This window comes from Leptinotarsa decemlineata, unplaced genomic scaffold (genome assembly GCF_025532065.1).
Source record: "Leptinotarsa decemlineata unplaced genomic scaffold, Ldec_3_MD MMD2_tig00026328_RagTag_RagTag, whole genome shotgun sequence".
Lineage (NCBI taxonomy): Eukaryota > Metazoa > Arthropoda > Insecta > Coleoptera > Chrysomelidae > Leptinotarsa > Leptinotarsa decemlineata.
The window spans coordinates 2,418,970-2,434,525 of NW_027412688.1; the positions used below are offsets into that span (position 1 = coordinate 2,418,970).

Genomic DNA, 15,556 nt, shown 5'->3' on the forward strand with positions numbered 1-15,556 from the left:
CATATTGATGTCAACACAGGTTATCATACCCCTTTTCAATATTAATACAGGCTATTATGGGCCATATTGATAATACAGAGTCTTATGGTCCATATTGATAATAATACAGGCTCTTATGGCACATATTGAAGTTGATGCAGGCTTTTATTACCCATATTGATGTTAATACAGGCTCTTATGGGCAATATTGATGTTAACGCATACTATTAATACAGGCTTTTATGGGCTATATTGATATTAATACAGACTCTTATGATCCATATTGATAATAATACAGGTTTCTTATAGCATATATTGAAAAATAACCCATATTGATGTTAATCCAGGCTCTTATGGCCCATATTGATGTCAACCCAGGTTATCATGACCCATATCAATATTAATACAGGCTATTATGGGCCACATTAATAATACAGAATCTTATGGTACATATTGATAATAATACAGGCTCTTATTGCACATATTGAAGTTAATGCAGGCTCTTATTACCCATATTGATGTTAATACAGGCTCTTACGGGCAATATTGATATTAATACAGGCTCTTATGATCCATATTGATAATAATACAGGCTCTTAGAGCATATATTGAAAAATAACCCATATTGATGTTAATCCAGGTTCTTATGGCCCATATTGATGTTAACACAGATTATCATACCCCTTTTCAATATTAATACAGGCTATTATGGGCATATTGATAATACAGACTCGTATAGTCCATATTGATAATAATATGGCACATATTGAAGTTGATGCAGGCTCTTATTACCCATATTGATGTTAATAGAGGCTCTTACGGGCAATATTGATATTAATACAGGCTCTTATGATCCATATTGATAATAATACAGGCTCTTATAGCATATATTGAAAAATAACCCATATTGATGTCATTCCAGGTTCTTATGGCCCATATTGATGTCAACACAGATTATCATACCCCTTTTCAATATTAATACAGGCTATCAAGGGGCATATTGATAAAACAGACTCCATATTGATAATAATACAGGCTCTTATGACACATATTGAAGTTGATGCAGGCTCTTATTACCCATATTGATGTTAATACAGGCTCTTATGGGCAATATTGATGTTAACGCATACTATTAATACAGGCTATTATGGGCTATATTGATATTAATACAGGCTCTTATGGTCCATATTGATAATAATACAGGCTCTTATAGCACATACTGATACAGGCTCTTATGATTCATAGTGATATTAATAAAGGCTCTCATGACCCATACTGATATCAACACAGGCTCTTATGGCCCATATTGATATTAATACATATGTGGCATACTCTCATCGCTTAACATAACCAAAAACATGTGAACGAACGATTCCTTCGACAAATAAAGCAAAGCACATCAGCAGCATTCCCGCGGCGGCACTGTACAAACGATCTGGTGATATGATGTTAATGAATGCACACAACAGGTGGGGAAAACATCAAGAAAAAAGAAACTTACGGGGTTACTTACACAGTTGTTAACTAACGTAGCGCACGTGGCCACTAACGGGTAGGCCATTTGTTTATTAATCGAGTTGGCTGCGTCCGGGTCCACTCGCAGCGGCAGGGGGGCCGAATGGGAGGCTCTGGGCGGTAAAGGAGGGGGCTGATCGGGAGAATCCATCACCAACGACCCCAAGGGAGGCTTCGGCTTGTGTCGCTGAGGAGTAGACGCCGAAGCCTCCGCTAGGTTAGCGTTAATCTCGTTATTTAGGAAATTATTAACGTCCAGAGGCACTTTCCCGTTGACGTACGGCAAGGCACTTTTGGTGTTCATCGTACGGCGATTGGTCGAGTGATTGTTTCGTTTCGGTAAAGGAGGAGGCACATCGGTGTTTCCGTTTGGTGAGGAAGGAGTACAGGTCGAATTGTATTTCAGGGGAGACGGGGGAGACGAGAAACAGGGGGAGGAAACTGTGGACGGTGATTGTTGCTGTAAGAGATAGACAGTAAAGCGATGTTAGTTGTTTGTGTTTACATTGCAAAGGCATGGGACAACCGAGTGTTCTTTGGGAGGAAGAAACCTGGAGAAAAATAATTGACGTAATAAATAAAGTTTTTGCGTGAAATTATCATTTTTCCAACTACTTTCTTTTGGGTTGAAACAGTATAAATAAAACTGGAAACGGGTGGTAAAGAAAGTATAACTTCAAGTCATATCAACATAATTGCAAACATTTTAGACATATTCATCTAGTACACATTTAAATAACACCAAAGTTCAAAAGCCATTTGGCTTTTGAACAACCTGTCCAATCACTTCAAATATACACGGTAAAGATCCACGAAAATAGTCTTCATTAGATATTATGCGCTTCTACCAGCGCTACTTTCAATTCACGAAAGATTTCCAACACTCGTTCTTTGGGATAGTCTTTAGCTCTTTCAGCTTTAATGTCATATTTGCTTGTAAAACGACGGTCCTTCAAGGTTCTCTTCATTGTTACGGTTTTACCCGTAGGCTCACCAATAATTTACTACACTGAATAATCAAACTTAACTTTATTTCACTTTAAATACAACAAACACTTCAACTAAACTTCAACTATTATTTGAATGTCTATCGCCTTACTAGATCACTTCGCGTACCGCCCTGTTACGTCCACTTCACTGTGTACTTGACTGTCCGAATACGCTTGCAGCCAGCGTTTAAATATCGCAATAGAATAGAATAGAATTTCGCCGAAGTTCTCGGTAGCATGTTTCTTGCTCTTTCTCGAGCGGCAGGTAACATTAGATAGTCCCACGCTCTCAGCTACGTCACGTTTGGTTTATGGTTACCAGTGGCGGCCGGCGTTATTTCCTCTCGGGCATGATTAACGCCATTATGTTTGGAAATAGGAAAGAGTCACACAGAGCCATGTCTGGCAAATGTGGGGGCTGGGACATCGTTACAGAATTATTGTTTTTGGCCAAAAATTCACGAACAATCAATGAAGTGTGAGCAGGTGCATTATCGTGGTTCAAAAGCCAGCAACTATCTTTCCACAAATCCGGGCGTTTCCCAGATTCAAATTAAAACTTTCACGTGAAAATCCCTGATTTGAAATATTCAGTCCTCCGCCTGAAAACATACTTTTCTCTGGAAATATCGAGGACTATTAAAAGACTCTTGTTTATTGTTCGATAAATTATACTTCTGTGTATTTCTATCGATTTATTTTCTTTTTCTTCAACATTAGTTATTACAAATAATCTTTTATAATCCTACATCATACATAATTCTTCTTCTTCTTCTTTGCTTCCTATAAGGTGCAATAGACCAAGGTACTGCATACTCTTCTTCTTCTATTTTCAACATATCTTAACCTGTATTTCATCAGTTCGGACTTCCATTGTTTAATATAAAATAAACTGATTTGAAATCCCTGAAAAAAAATTTAAAAAAATAACCGAAAATAACAATTTTATTAAACAAAAAAGGTGAAATTACAAAGAAATAACATACAAGCAACAAACAAAAAAATAAAAAATTGAAATAATAATAAAAACTGAAAATTAAAAAAAAAATTTAAAATATTATTAACAAAAAATGAAAAATTAAAACTAAAAGATTCCAAACCAAGTTACGTCACGACGTTTCGATTGTTAGTATCCACAATCGTCTTCGGGTGATAACTGGACTTGTTCCTCCGAGATCTGACTATTTATAGGTCATTCAAGTGCTTTCACATATCCCCTCTTCCCTCTCTCCGTTTCATCAGTTTTAGCGGGAGCTGATCGTTTGGCGGGAGTTGGTCGTGTTCCCCTTGATTAGAGGTTTCCATATGGTGCGTATTTCTACGCTGGCTTGGCTAAATGCGTTGTTGGACAATATATATGCGGCTTCTTTGAATTTTCTCGTAAACCAGTGTTCCCCTTTGTGGATGATTTCAGCTTGAGCCCACTTGATGATATGTTGATGAGTCCAAACATGCTCTGCTATTCCGGATTTGCTGGTTTATCCCCGCTGTGTGTTTCTTGTGCTCAGCAATGCGAACTTTCAATGGCCTCTTAGTTTCACCGATGTATGATTCTCCGCACTCGCAGGGTATCCGGTGAATGCAATTCTTGGAATCGCAGTTCGCGTTTGGTGGCCTGGTTTTCGTAAGGCTGCTACGGATAGTGTTCCCAGATCTGAAGTAGGTCCTGATGTTATACTTGGACCCAATCCTTCATATCCTTTCCGATAATCCTCTGATGCAGGGAAGTACAAGTACTAGTTGTGGCGGCTTCTCTTCCTTGTGGACCTCTTGCTGTCTTCTAGCTAAAGCCTGTTCTACCATCACTCTGGAGTAACCATTCCGTTGAAGGTCATTTTTGATGATGCCTAGTTCCTTTTCGAGACCTTCCTTTGTATTACAGAGCCCAAAAGCACGGTCTAGTAGAGTCTTGCTGATTCCTCTCTTAGTCGATTGATGGTGGTTGGATTACAGGTTTAGATACTGTCCTGTATGAGTGGGTTTTCGATATACAGATGTTTCCCATTTAGTATCGGTCCTCTTCACCAATACGTCTGAGAATGGCAATTCGTTGTGGACTTCCTTCTCCATTGTGAAAGTGATGGAAGGACTTACGTTGTTGATGTGCTTCAGGAAAGTGTCTAGTTCTGCATTTCATTTTTTTGTTGCTTGTATGTTATTTCTTTGTAATTTCAGCTTTTTCTTTAATAAAATTGTTATTTTCGGTTAATCTTTTCAATTTTTTTTCAAGGATTTTAAATCAATTTATTTTATATTAGACAATGGAAGTCCGAGCTGATGAAATACGCCACGAAAAATTGTCAACCACCTTCAAACAAATATCTTAACCTAATCTTATTTAGGTAGATTTTAGGGCACTCAACAAAGACAACCTTGACATAAAAATAATTTGCCAAATTTGTCTCAATGAGATCCTTCATAAAAGGCCGCCACACATTTTCACACTGACTCATTTGAAAATATTGAATTTTGATATAACCAACTCAGATTTCTTTTAAAACATAACGGACCTAAACAAAAATCTTTTTACACAGACTGATTCCAAGCACAAACAAATTTTTTTCTCCAGGTTAGTCTTCTTCCAACTGAACACAACCGATTAGTGTCGTGATTTATTAATATATTAGTCATTTTAGCGAACCTTTCATATTCTCCGTTCTATTTACAAAACTGTATTTACAGCTGTGCCACTCGGTTGTCTCAAGTGAAAAATTAGACAGTCACCATAACGAGTGCCACCACTTCAGCTCGACCAATGAAATATACAAGAGGATCGGGCCTTTTGATTTGATCTTGGACCCGCAACCACTCTCTCAAAATAACAAAGCCGACCATTCAACACCTGCATACAGACAGACGGACTACTACTGCACTGCACAGTCGCTTTACAATCCGATGTTATAACATACCTCGCTTTGCGTCCGCAGTAACATTCCTTGCAACGTTTGGAGGTTTTTTTCTGTTTTGGCGAGTTCCTTGCACTTCTTCTCGTCCGGCGAGGATGCGATTTGACTTCGAAGAAGATCGACGTAGTGCTGCTCTTTCTCTATCATCAATTTGTAGTACTGTTCTTTCTCTAGCTGGAGTTGATACTGTTTCTCATTCTGAAACACAACGAGAACGCGGATGTTGATTGTGCTGATCGCAAATAATGTTGAACCTGTCTATGCGCTGAATCATTAGTAGTTATAATTATAAGGATTACCAACAAACGAGATGAGTAATAATAACTTTATCCCGTCACAATAAATCGAGCAGGAGCTATATCTCCCTTATCCAAAATGACAGCTGTAAAACTATTGGGGAAAACCACGACGTCGGCGACATCTATTTATTGTAATTCGAACGTTAAACGTAAGGAAAACATTGGTTGTTGCCACAAGAAATTGTCACAAACTCTTTCAAATCTTAGTCAAATCTTAGATTAGTAGCCAGTGAGATAATTACACGGGGTCTGTCATTAATTTCAGGTGGTAATTACTTATCATATTTTATGAAAAAAGTTCATAGGAAAGCGTGTCCAAACTTGCATTGTTTCCCAGTAACGGGGTGGCAAAGTTTCACTAAAAATATTGTTCTTTTATCAATAAATCAAAAGTCTTTTCGCCGATTTCAATGAAACTAGCTGTGTTTGTTATCAGTAACAAGGAGATTCTTTTCATGAAATGAGATAACGGATAATAATTCCAGTGGCGTCACAGAAGGTAACCTGATTGATTCTGTAACATATTCAAAATCTTCCCGTGCAAAGTTACCTGTTTTGTATCCGCCGCAAGCGTTTTACTCACACAATAAATAAACTAGATCGAGCAATTGAATGAATTAGTTATTTATTTTTAGTGCATTTTTATAAAAGGTTATATTAGAGAGCTAAAAACATGGAATCGAATGACGTATTCATATACTGGGTGAGCAGTTCGAAAAATTGTTTCCTCTGAAAGCAATGAACCGAGGGAATCTTTTTGGCACACCCTGTATGTTGAACGATAGCAATTTACTTGTATTTATACAAATAGATTTGGAGTTAGAAAAAACAACCAGTAGAAGGTGATGTGGTTAAGGCAAACACTCATATTTAGGTTTGACGTGGGGGGGGATAGTTGATGAGACCGAAGGGGGCCCTCACAGCCTTAGAAATTCCAGCGACCTCCAACAGCGGTCCCCAACGACCTCCAACAGCGACCTCCAACAAACTTATCGAAGCAGAAAGCGGAATTGTCTGTCCTGACACTATTATATTCGGTTCGAAGACATTACCAATGGGGAATGTTCCTCAATTTGGGTTATTACAGCAAATGCAAGTTTGAACAAAATAAAGCTGAGTTCAATTCATGAGTTTTTTAAATTCACTTCAAAATGTATTCAAATTGATGTTTAAAATGTTGGGTTTTAATTTTTAAAGGGATTTGTTTCTAATTCACATATTGGCAACAGCGCCTATATCAAGTTGGAATAATTTATACGTGCCTAGATATTCTACTTTAAAAAAGGAAAATTATCTTTATATATCAACAATTAATGCAAAATATAAATTATAGTTCAATACCACCTCCACAAGCCACATAAACAACAGTTGTTTTGTTATTTATTTATATAGAGGAAGACAGTTTAGGTGCACAAAATGTCATGTGTCACAGAATGTCTCGGAACATAAGTAAACAAAACAGCACACCTCTGAAATATGTCATCTTTGTTTATCTCATACAGGTAACAGATTCATTGTCCTTTATTAGCTATAACCGATGTTGCCAAATGGTGAAAAAGAAACGAATCCCTTTAAATGTTGAATGCATTATTTCATTCCTCTTTTTTAAGTATTGAAATAATTTTAAAAAAAAGGTTGAAATGATAAGTTTAAAATGCCTTGTTTTAGAGGTATTTTATGAAAACTACTTGATTTTCGTCAGTAAGAACATTCCCCATTCCAGCGTCTCATTAGATTAACCATTAAACATACTAAAAAATTCCTATGTTGCCAAATTTCATACGAATAAAAAACCCTTGAGGGTCTTGTTTAAACTACAAATCAATTTGAAAAACTTACATCAACTGGTTGAGGTCCAGTTATTCTCGACGAAGTGGGTGTTGTTACTGGTCTATTGTGGACACTTGGAGATCCCATATTTCTTATTGGGTTCGATCTCTGCTGAACCGACAACACCACTTGGGAAGACGCTGAAAAAAAAATAGTGGTATAGAAATTTTTCACCTAATAGGTAAATCGACAGATATTTTGTGGCGAAAAATAAACCTTTTCACTCGGTTATAGCCTATAAAGAATATTTTTCGTATAAAATTTTTATAAAATGACTTTTGAAGTTTTCACAAGTTGATGGCATCTGCGTATTGTAAAACGGGGCGGGAGAATTTTTGAAAGTTGTATTTTCCTGCAGCTCGGCAACACTGGGTAGCATTTTGTCTTCCTCTCTGAATCCTTAGTATAATTTTTTTTCAAGGACAGAACACAAGCACTACATAAAAATCCTTGAGGCGCTTTAAGAGCGGTGCCCGTGCGAAAGTAGCGATTAACATTGGATTTGAATCGCTGGCGATTGAATTTAGATTTCAATCATTGTCTTCCAGCTAACAGAAGTTGCTCCACTCAAAATGTTCTATCCCATAAACTAATAGTCCGACAGCTGTGAAATTTGTGTACGTGTCACTTGAAGGTTAGGGTTAACTGAACATCATATGGATTTAATACTAGTAGCGCCATCTATGTGTAAGCATACGAACTTTCTAGCCCAACTAATATATCTCTCCTCGATTCAGTTTTCAAACTTGTTTCGATTTTTATCTAACCGTTTTTTCTTGTATCAGTGTTGTATTATTTGAAGTGTATTAATTTTCCTGTGCTTTATATTTAAAAATGTTTATATACAAATGTATAATAAAGATTAAACCCACTCAGAAAAGCTGCTATAAACAAATGAATTTTGTCTGCAACTATTGAAGTAGCCACTGGCTACAAGTTTATTCGACTCTCACTACCAATGCATCTTTTACAAAAGAAATAATCTTCCAAAGTATTAGATGAGTATGTGGGCAATAGGTAATTCCTATTTTTACCTCGTGAGTTATTGCAATTCATTCATTTTAGCGCTATTAACGAAGTCGTTGATATATATGATACCAAATCAAAATAAATGTGACATTGTTATATCAGCTTTATTTATAAACTGCTAGGTAAGAAATATAAACGTCATTTAACCTTAAGACGGGCTTACTCTCGCGCAACATTAGTCATTTTCGATACCGCGAGAATAATTTCAAGAAACGTAGAAACATCCTTGAATTTTGATGTTCCCACAGAAGAAATTTTGTTTCTGTGATTCACCCGATAGTGAAAACAAGTAAAGTTCAACCTCGACCAATCCCTCTTCTGCTGTTTTAAAGTAGGTACATCAAAATGAGTGTTTCAAAGTTTTTTTTATTGTGTGTTCAATCCAAAAATTTAAAACCTACATAACCTTAAAATTTTCGCGAGAATTCATGCATGCAACCCTATCACCAACTCAATGATAAGAATGGAAATAGCTGTCTAGAGCGGCTGACAATTAATATTCCTTGCAATTTATGTACCTTGAGAAAATTCTGCAAGATGGCAGCACTGGCAGTGAGAATTCATCGAACCTCAAAACAGACTCTTCTTCTTCATCTGTAGTGGAATGATTCGCAATACTCAGCAGTCCAATGTTATTACGGTTTCGTTAGAGGTAATGTAAGTGACCCTGTGATGGATATTGCCAGCTTTGCTGGTATTACGACATTATAATTATTCATGTGCATACAATCACAGTTTTCATAATCTCAAGTGACTTTAAGCGAACTGTCATAACCTAACTAAGTATCAAACATCGTCAATTTGTTTTTCTTCACTTCTTAATTTTGCGACTTTGTTTTATATCAAATAAGGTTAGGTTAGGTCCAAAATGAGTGGGTCTATTCGACCCTCCTCCGCAACCCGCAAGGGTTTATTGTGGCTCACACCTATTCTCACTCGGCCAAATAAACCCAGCTTCTTGAAGAAGCCGATTAATGTGTATGGTGAGTGGTCTCTCAGGTCAGATGATAAGAGTACGGCTCTGCCGAACTCCAAAAACCTGATTCGGTCCCCAGCGGGGCAGACACAAAGTATATGCTCTGCTGTTTCATCATTTTCCAGAGGCGACACACACTATCTTCACACAGTCTGCATATGATGATTCAAATGACAGTGACCTTTAAGAAGGCCTGTTAGACATCGTAGAATAGACATTCATTGCTCTTTACTATTAGAAAACAGTGTATATTTATTAATTTTCAAGAGTAATTGACGCTCATCAATTTGGATATTACGTCTACCCAGCTCGCCTTGTGAAGAATAGAACGTCAAGTTCTAATAAGATTCAATAAATTGAATGTACACACATATACGCTAATAAATATTCACTCTAAATACAACGGTGTTTGGCCAGAAGTTTGTTAGTTTAAGGATAAACTTCGGTTTTACTTGGAACAGCAAAGATAAATAAAAGTTCGATATTCAAATGATAAAGAATTTTATTTTTAGTATATTTTGATTTCTCGGAAGTGATTTCATTTATTGGTGAAAATATAAAACTTCAAACAGCCGGTGCCAACGTACACATATATAGGGTCTCTCATTAAGCGTTTTCTATATTTAAATTTAAATGAAACAAAGTATGTGTGGGATATCATCGATTTTTTTTATCGTTTTAAACACCCATTGATGTCATTGTGGCTCATTTTGTTATACACCTACGACCTAAGAAAACCCCACATGAAATAGTCTAACAGGGTCAAATCATACGATCTCAGTGGTCAGTTCACATAACCAACCTCTACGTGAGACAGCGGGGGCTCGTCAGAGGAGGCAAGGCAGGCTTAGCCTCCCCATAAAATTTGAGGCTATTCATCGCAATAAATTAAAAGACATTGACAAATAATTATGATTATTTTTTTCTAAAAATGATTGGTTATCATTACTTTGCCTTTAATTTTTAATATAAATACATAATATGCCCGAAGAAACACTATCACTCACTACGTAGTACGTGCAATACTGTATCCTGCATCAACAAAACTCAAACGCACCGCCCATGAACGAATAACGAATAAAACATCAACCCGAAATAATAAATGCCATACGTTGCAAGGGAGCCAAGCCTCCGCTTTAAAAAACACAGGCTTCACGAGACCGATTCAACCAGCGACGTACGTCCCGATTTGTAATTTCAGTTGCAGAAATTATAGCGTTAGAGGAGGCTAGCCTCCAGGTGGTCTCCATTAGTGTATGACTGCATTTGTTTTTCATTTAATTATTCGGACGGGATACCGTGACGGACCGGGACTGAAAAATATTTCGGTAAATCATTTTAGTGTTTCTTGATAATATTTGTTATTTGTGTATAAAACAGGCAGTATTGTATTATAGCAGTGCTTTTTGGTAATATTTTTAATGTGTTTGTAAAGTGTTTTATTTCAATTTCAAGGTGTTTTCAGGTTTTCACTTTTCGGTAAGTTTCTTTTCATTTATTATGAACAAATCTGCACACAATCATGTTGATACAAAATTTCGACGTTGAACTATACTGTATGTTCCGACTTTACTTTTTTGTAGGTGTTTTTATATTCACATTTTATATTTCTATATTTACATTTATATTTATTTTTCGCAAGCTTTGTCTACAAGATTCATTCTTAATGACATGGTCGTTTACCTTCACTTTGCGAGACAAATACTGGGCCAATATAATGGCCTGCAAGATCACCAGATTTTACTATTTTGGACTATTTTCTATGGGGGGACATTGAAAAATAGGATCTACGCTGGCAGAGAGATGGAAAATGTGGAAGACTCGAGATTGAGAATTTTGAATAATTTCGCAACAATGCAGCAAATAAGTGTGTTAAGGGCAATAAATGATTTGAAAAACCGAGTTCAAAAATGCCTCGAAATGGAAGGACTCCAATTCCAACATTTATTGCGCCATTAATTTTTTTTCTGTATATAAATTACTTCATTTCAATTTTCATTACAATTCTAGTGTTTGTTTCGGATGTTATTATTGCTATCATTTTTTTTTCTGCTTATTGAAACACATATAATGTATTTTTGATGTAGATATGTTTCAGATAATCATAAAAGGTTTTCCTATTCGAAGTTCACTGTAGAAAACGCTCAGAGCAATAAAAAAAATATGAATAGGTACCTAATAATGAAATAAAAAACTGTTGAAAAACTCTACGGTACATAGGGAGACGTGAAAGTTGCTATTATGTTTTTATTCAACTCATTCAACCAATTTCCAGGTCCGTAATTCAGAAGGGAATAATTCACACAATTATAATCAAATATTACCCATCCAACATCCCAAAATATAAAATTTAATTTAATTTCTCAGTATGAAGTGAACGTCGACGATACAAAAAATACAACAAAAAATACAGGTCCGTATTTAAAAATTCAAAGATAGGGGTTGCCCAAGTCAGATGACACCCTGTATAAAAAATTCATGGACATATTCTGAAAGCCCACATCAAGTGCCAATAGCAAAATGTGGACAGATTTTCAATATGTCTGTGAATAAAGAAGATATAGGTAAAAAAATAATTTGAGATTTTTTTTGTTTTTTCTGTATATCTTCAGAACCAAAAGAGCTATATTCGATTTTTTACATCATTGAATAGGTCTCTAAAATACGCAACTTTGCCACAATTCAACCGACACTATCTCTTATCGTTTACGAGATCCCCATGTACAAAAACGAATTTGAATAGCCCTGTATATACAGCAAATTTCTTCTCAAATATGTGTAAATCATTAATCTTTCAATATCTATCAAAATATTCAATAGACAGCGTTACTACGTGGTAGGAGATCCTCATGAAAAATGAGAAATAAAACGTGGTAAGAAACATAGAAAGTTTTATTTCTCAATTTTCATAATATTTTATTGTTACTCTATATTATATATCATGAGAATTAGACAACGCCAGTGTAAGAGGTTGTGACAGGAATTAAAATCCCATTAGCCTTGGACAGCAAGGGACGACATGATAAGATAAAACATGTTTACATATATGTAAGGTTGTCCAAATATGGTTAAACATAGGCCTACTTAAATTCTTGTTAGTACCCTCTAAAACTTTAGAACCCTTCAAATTATGGAGGCAACGGCGTATTATTTGTTGTACAAAAAAAAACCTTATTGACAGAGAACAATGGAATCTCACAGTTGCCTCTAAACAGAACAGATGGGAATGTCACAACACGAAGAACTAACTAACCGTTTTCTTAAATCATATCCAAGCTAGTCGGTTTAGATAATTTCTTGATAAAAATTTGTTTCAATGATGAAGGTAATTCTTTTTCTAGCTGGCAATGAATGACAATATTTTTGATATTCTGGTGACGATGATTGGCATATTTATCCAATGAAATGGTAAAATTGACAACCCTAAAAACCGCAAATGTGAAGTTTAAGGCGTAGCCTATGATTGCTCGGTGTCTAACTGATAGGAATTAGTTTGTTAAAAGATTCAATAAAAATATCAATGTTTCTACTACCACAAGGATCAGTTTTGCGACCTTTCCAGTTTATGTTACACGTTATGTACATGTCATAACACTTGCCTTATTATTTCATCACTACAAATCTGGATAACATCGGATGTCCACCAGTGAGAATGACAGTGTTCCATGTAAGTGAAATTTCATCTTTTTCATTTACTATGTTGTGTAGCAATCCTATGAATGATATCTGATCCAATTCCGTAACGGATGTTTGGAATAGAAACTGAATAGTGGGAAGTGGGAAGTGTTTTTTAACGTTAAAAATACTAAAGCAATGATAATCACTACTAAATTCGAATATGAGCAAATAAATACAAGCAACAAAAATATAAAAATGGAAGATGAACGTATAGAAATAGTAACATCGGTGAAGTATTTAGGATTTCAACTTGATAATTGCTTATCACTCGACGACCACTTCAAGTATAGTCTATCCATTCCCAATTGGAACGCCAATAAAAATAAGAGTACAGTCATAAACATATCTTGCCTGTGGCCCCTAGTTGCCCAGATAGTTAGTAAACGTGCTATCAAATGTAGTTGAGGAATAAAGGCTCGGCTAGCTGGACTGGCTGAATACTAATTTTTGTCCGTTTCACAATATTTCTTTATCAGTGCCGTGTGTTCGTGGGGTTAGGTTAGGTAGTGAGTGGTTTTGCAAATCGATTTTTGAAAACTTATTCTAGAGATCAATTACCCTAACACCAAACTGATATTTTTGCACTCGACGCACGTTTCGCTAACAAGGTTAGCATCTTCAGAAGAAGCAAATTGATACTGAATCTAAATACAAGGGTTAGCTGTTGATATATTTAAAGTTTTTTGGTCCGATGTGGACTTTGTTAAATGATGATTATCCTAATTAATTTTTCCGTTATTAACTAATGGAACCACTACCTGCAAATTAATTTGTCAACATTGGATTGAAAAGCGGACAAATTAATTTGCTGGTAGTGGTTCCACTAGTTAATTACCGAAAAATCAATTAGGATAATCATCATTTAACAAACAAAGTCCACATCGGACCAATAAACTTTAGGTATATAAACAGCTAACCCTTGTCTTCAGATTAAGTATCAATTTTCTTCTCCTGAAGATGCTAACCTTGTTAGCGAAACGCGCGTCGATTGCAAAAATATCAGTTTGGTGTTAGGGTAATCGATCTCTAGAAAAAGTTTTCAACTTTTACCCCAAAGGTTCCAATCTCATCGTTTAAACCGATTTTTGTGAAAATCTTAGTGTTTTAGAGTACTTTCATCAATATGGCTCTCTGGAGAGCTTTTGAAACAAATGATAACATTACGTGTGAGGAATCTGTGTCAATCGACAGGGATCCGGAATTTGAAAATAAGGACTTACATGTTCAAGTTCAGCGAGTAATTTTAAATATTCATGAATGCTTGAAGAAGGAAAACTGTCACATTTCACATAATGCTATTGTGAATAGAATATGCGAGTTTAGGAAATCTCGTTCGACAGTTCTTCGAGTCATTAAAATAGAGGATGTCATTGACCATGCAATGAAACGAAAACAAAGGAATACAAAATTCGCAAACGTTTATGGTGCTACAAAATATGTGATTCGGCGAACAATTTATGGTATATACCAAAAAAATGAAATACCAACTTTGAAAATGATTTGGTATAAATTACTCGACTATCCCGATTACAATTACAAATCTTTAGAAACTCTACGAGGTGTCTATTGTCTTGTGGTTTCGAATATAAAAAATTTAACAAACGGATGGTCATAATGGAATCGACACGCATTGTTCAACTCCGACAAGAATATTTGAGGCGAATGAAAAGCTACCGAGAATCCAGCAGACATATAATCTACCTCGACAAAACTTGGTTTGACACCCATGATGTTGTCAAATATGGCTGGTTAGACGAAACCGTTATATAACTGATCGTGGAACTAACCGTTTCGAAAATGGTGATGATGGCAAATGCTAATATTTGCGTTATTTTTGGATTTCAGTATACAATATCAATATCGTCAAAACACCTTCAATATCGGAAATAAAATTTGAGATCGAAGAAATAAACTAGGTCACATTCTATTTTTTTTTTTCATTCTGAAGACGGTGGCAGAATTTGGTTTCCGAAACATTGAAATAAGTATATGTACAATTTAACCGAAGAACTACTTCAATATAGTAGGGATCGGCTCAGAATAATTACAGGGTTACTAACCGGTCATTGTCCGCTCAGAGAACACCTGAATAAAATGGGGCTGTACAATGGGGTGTCATGAGAAGATGGTAGAACAAACGCAGCCCAAGAGGCTGCAGTGTTTCCTGGAGACTTGGACTAAATGAACAAGTCAGACAGCTCCCAAAGTACAAAAAAAATATGTACAATTTCCTAGATATTTTTTTATAGACAGTTTGGAATTGGGAGAAAACTCTAGTTATAAAAAATTATCAAATTCAACTAATAAATAGTACACTTCTCCTTTTGAGAAATTAAAGTTTTACATTACAATTTC

General features: G+C 35.7%; 1 protein-coding gene across 7 annotated transcripts in view; it reads right to left on the minus strand.

Annotated features, from left to right (window-relative positions):
• The window catches only part of RhoGEF2 (Rho guanine nucleotide exchange factor 2), a 213,491-nt gene that overhangs the window by 173,929 nt on the left and 24,006 nt on the right, over window positions 1-15,556 (minus strand). For 4 of the 7 annotated variants that reach the window (XM_074182254.1, XM_074182255.1, XM_074182251.1 and 1 more), the window contains exons 4-6: window positions 7,528-7,658; window positions 5,393-5,587; window positions 1,481-1,954 (exon numbers count right to left, since the gene is read on the minus strand). In XM_074182254.1, coding sequence (XP_074038355.1) covers window positions 1,481-1,954; window positions 5,393-5,587; window positions 7,528-7,658 — 800 coding nt within the window. The remainder of the gene's footprint in view (window positions 1-1,480; window positions 1,955-5,392; window positions 5,588-7,527; window positions 7,659-15,556) is intronic. The other 3 variants (XM_074182252.1, XM_074182257.1, XM_074182256.1) reach the window with 2 other exon arrangements.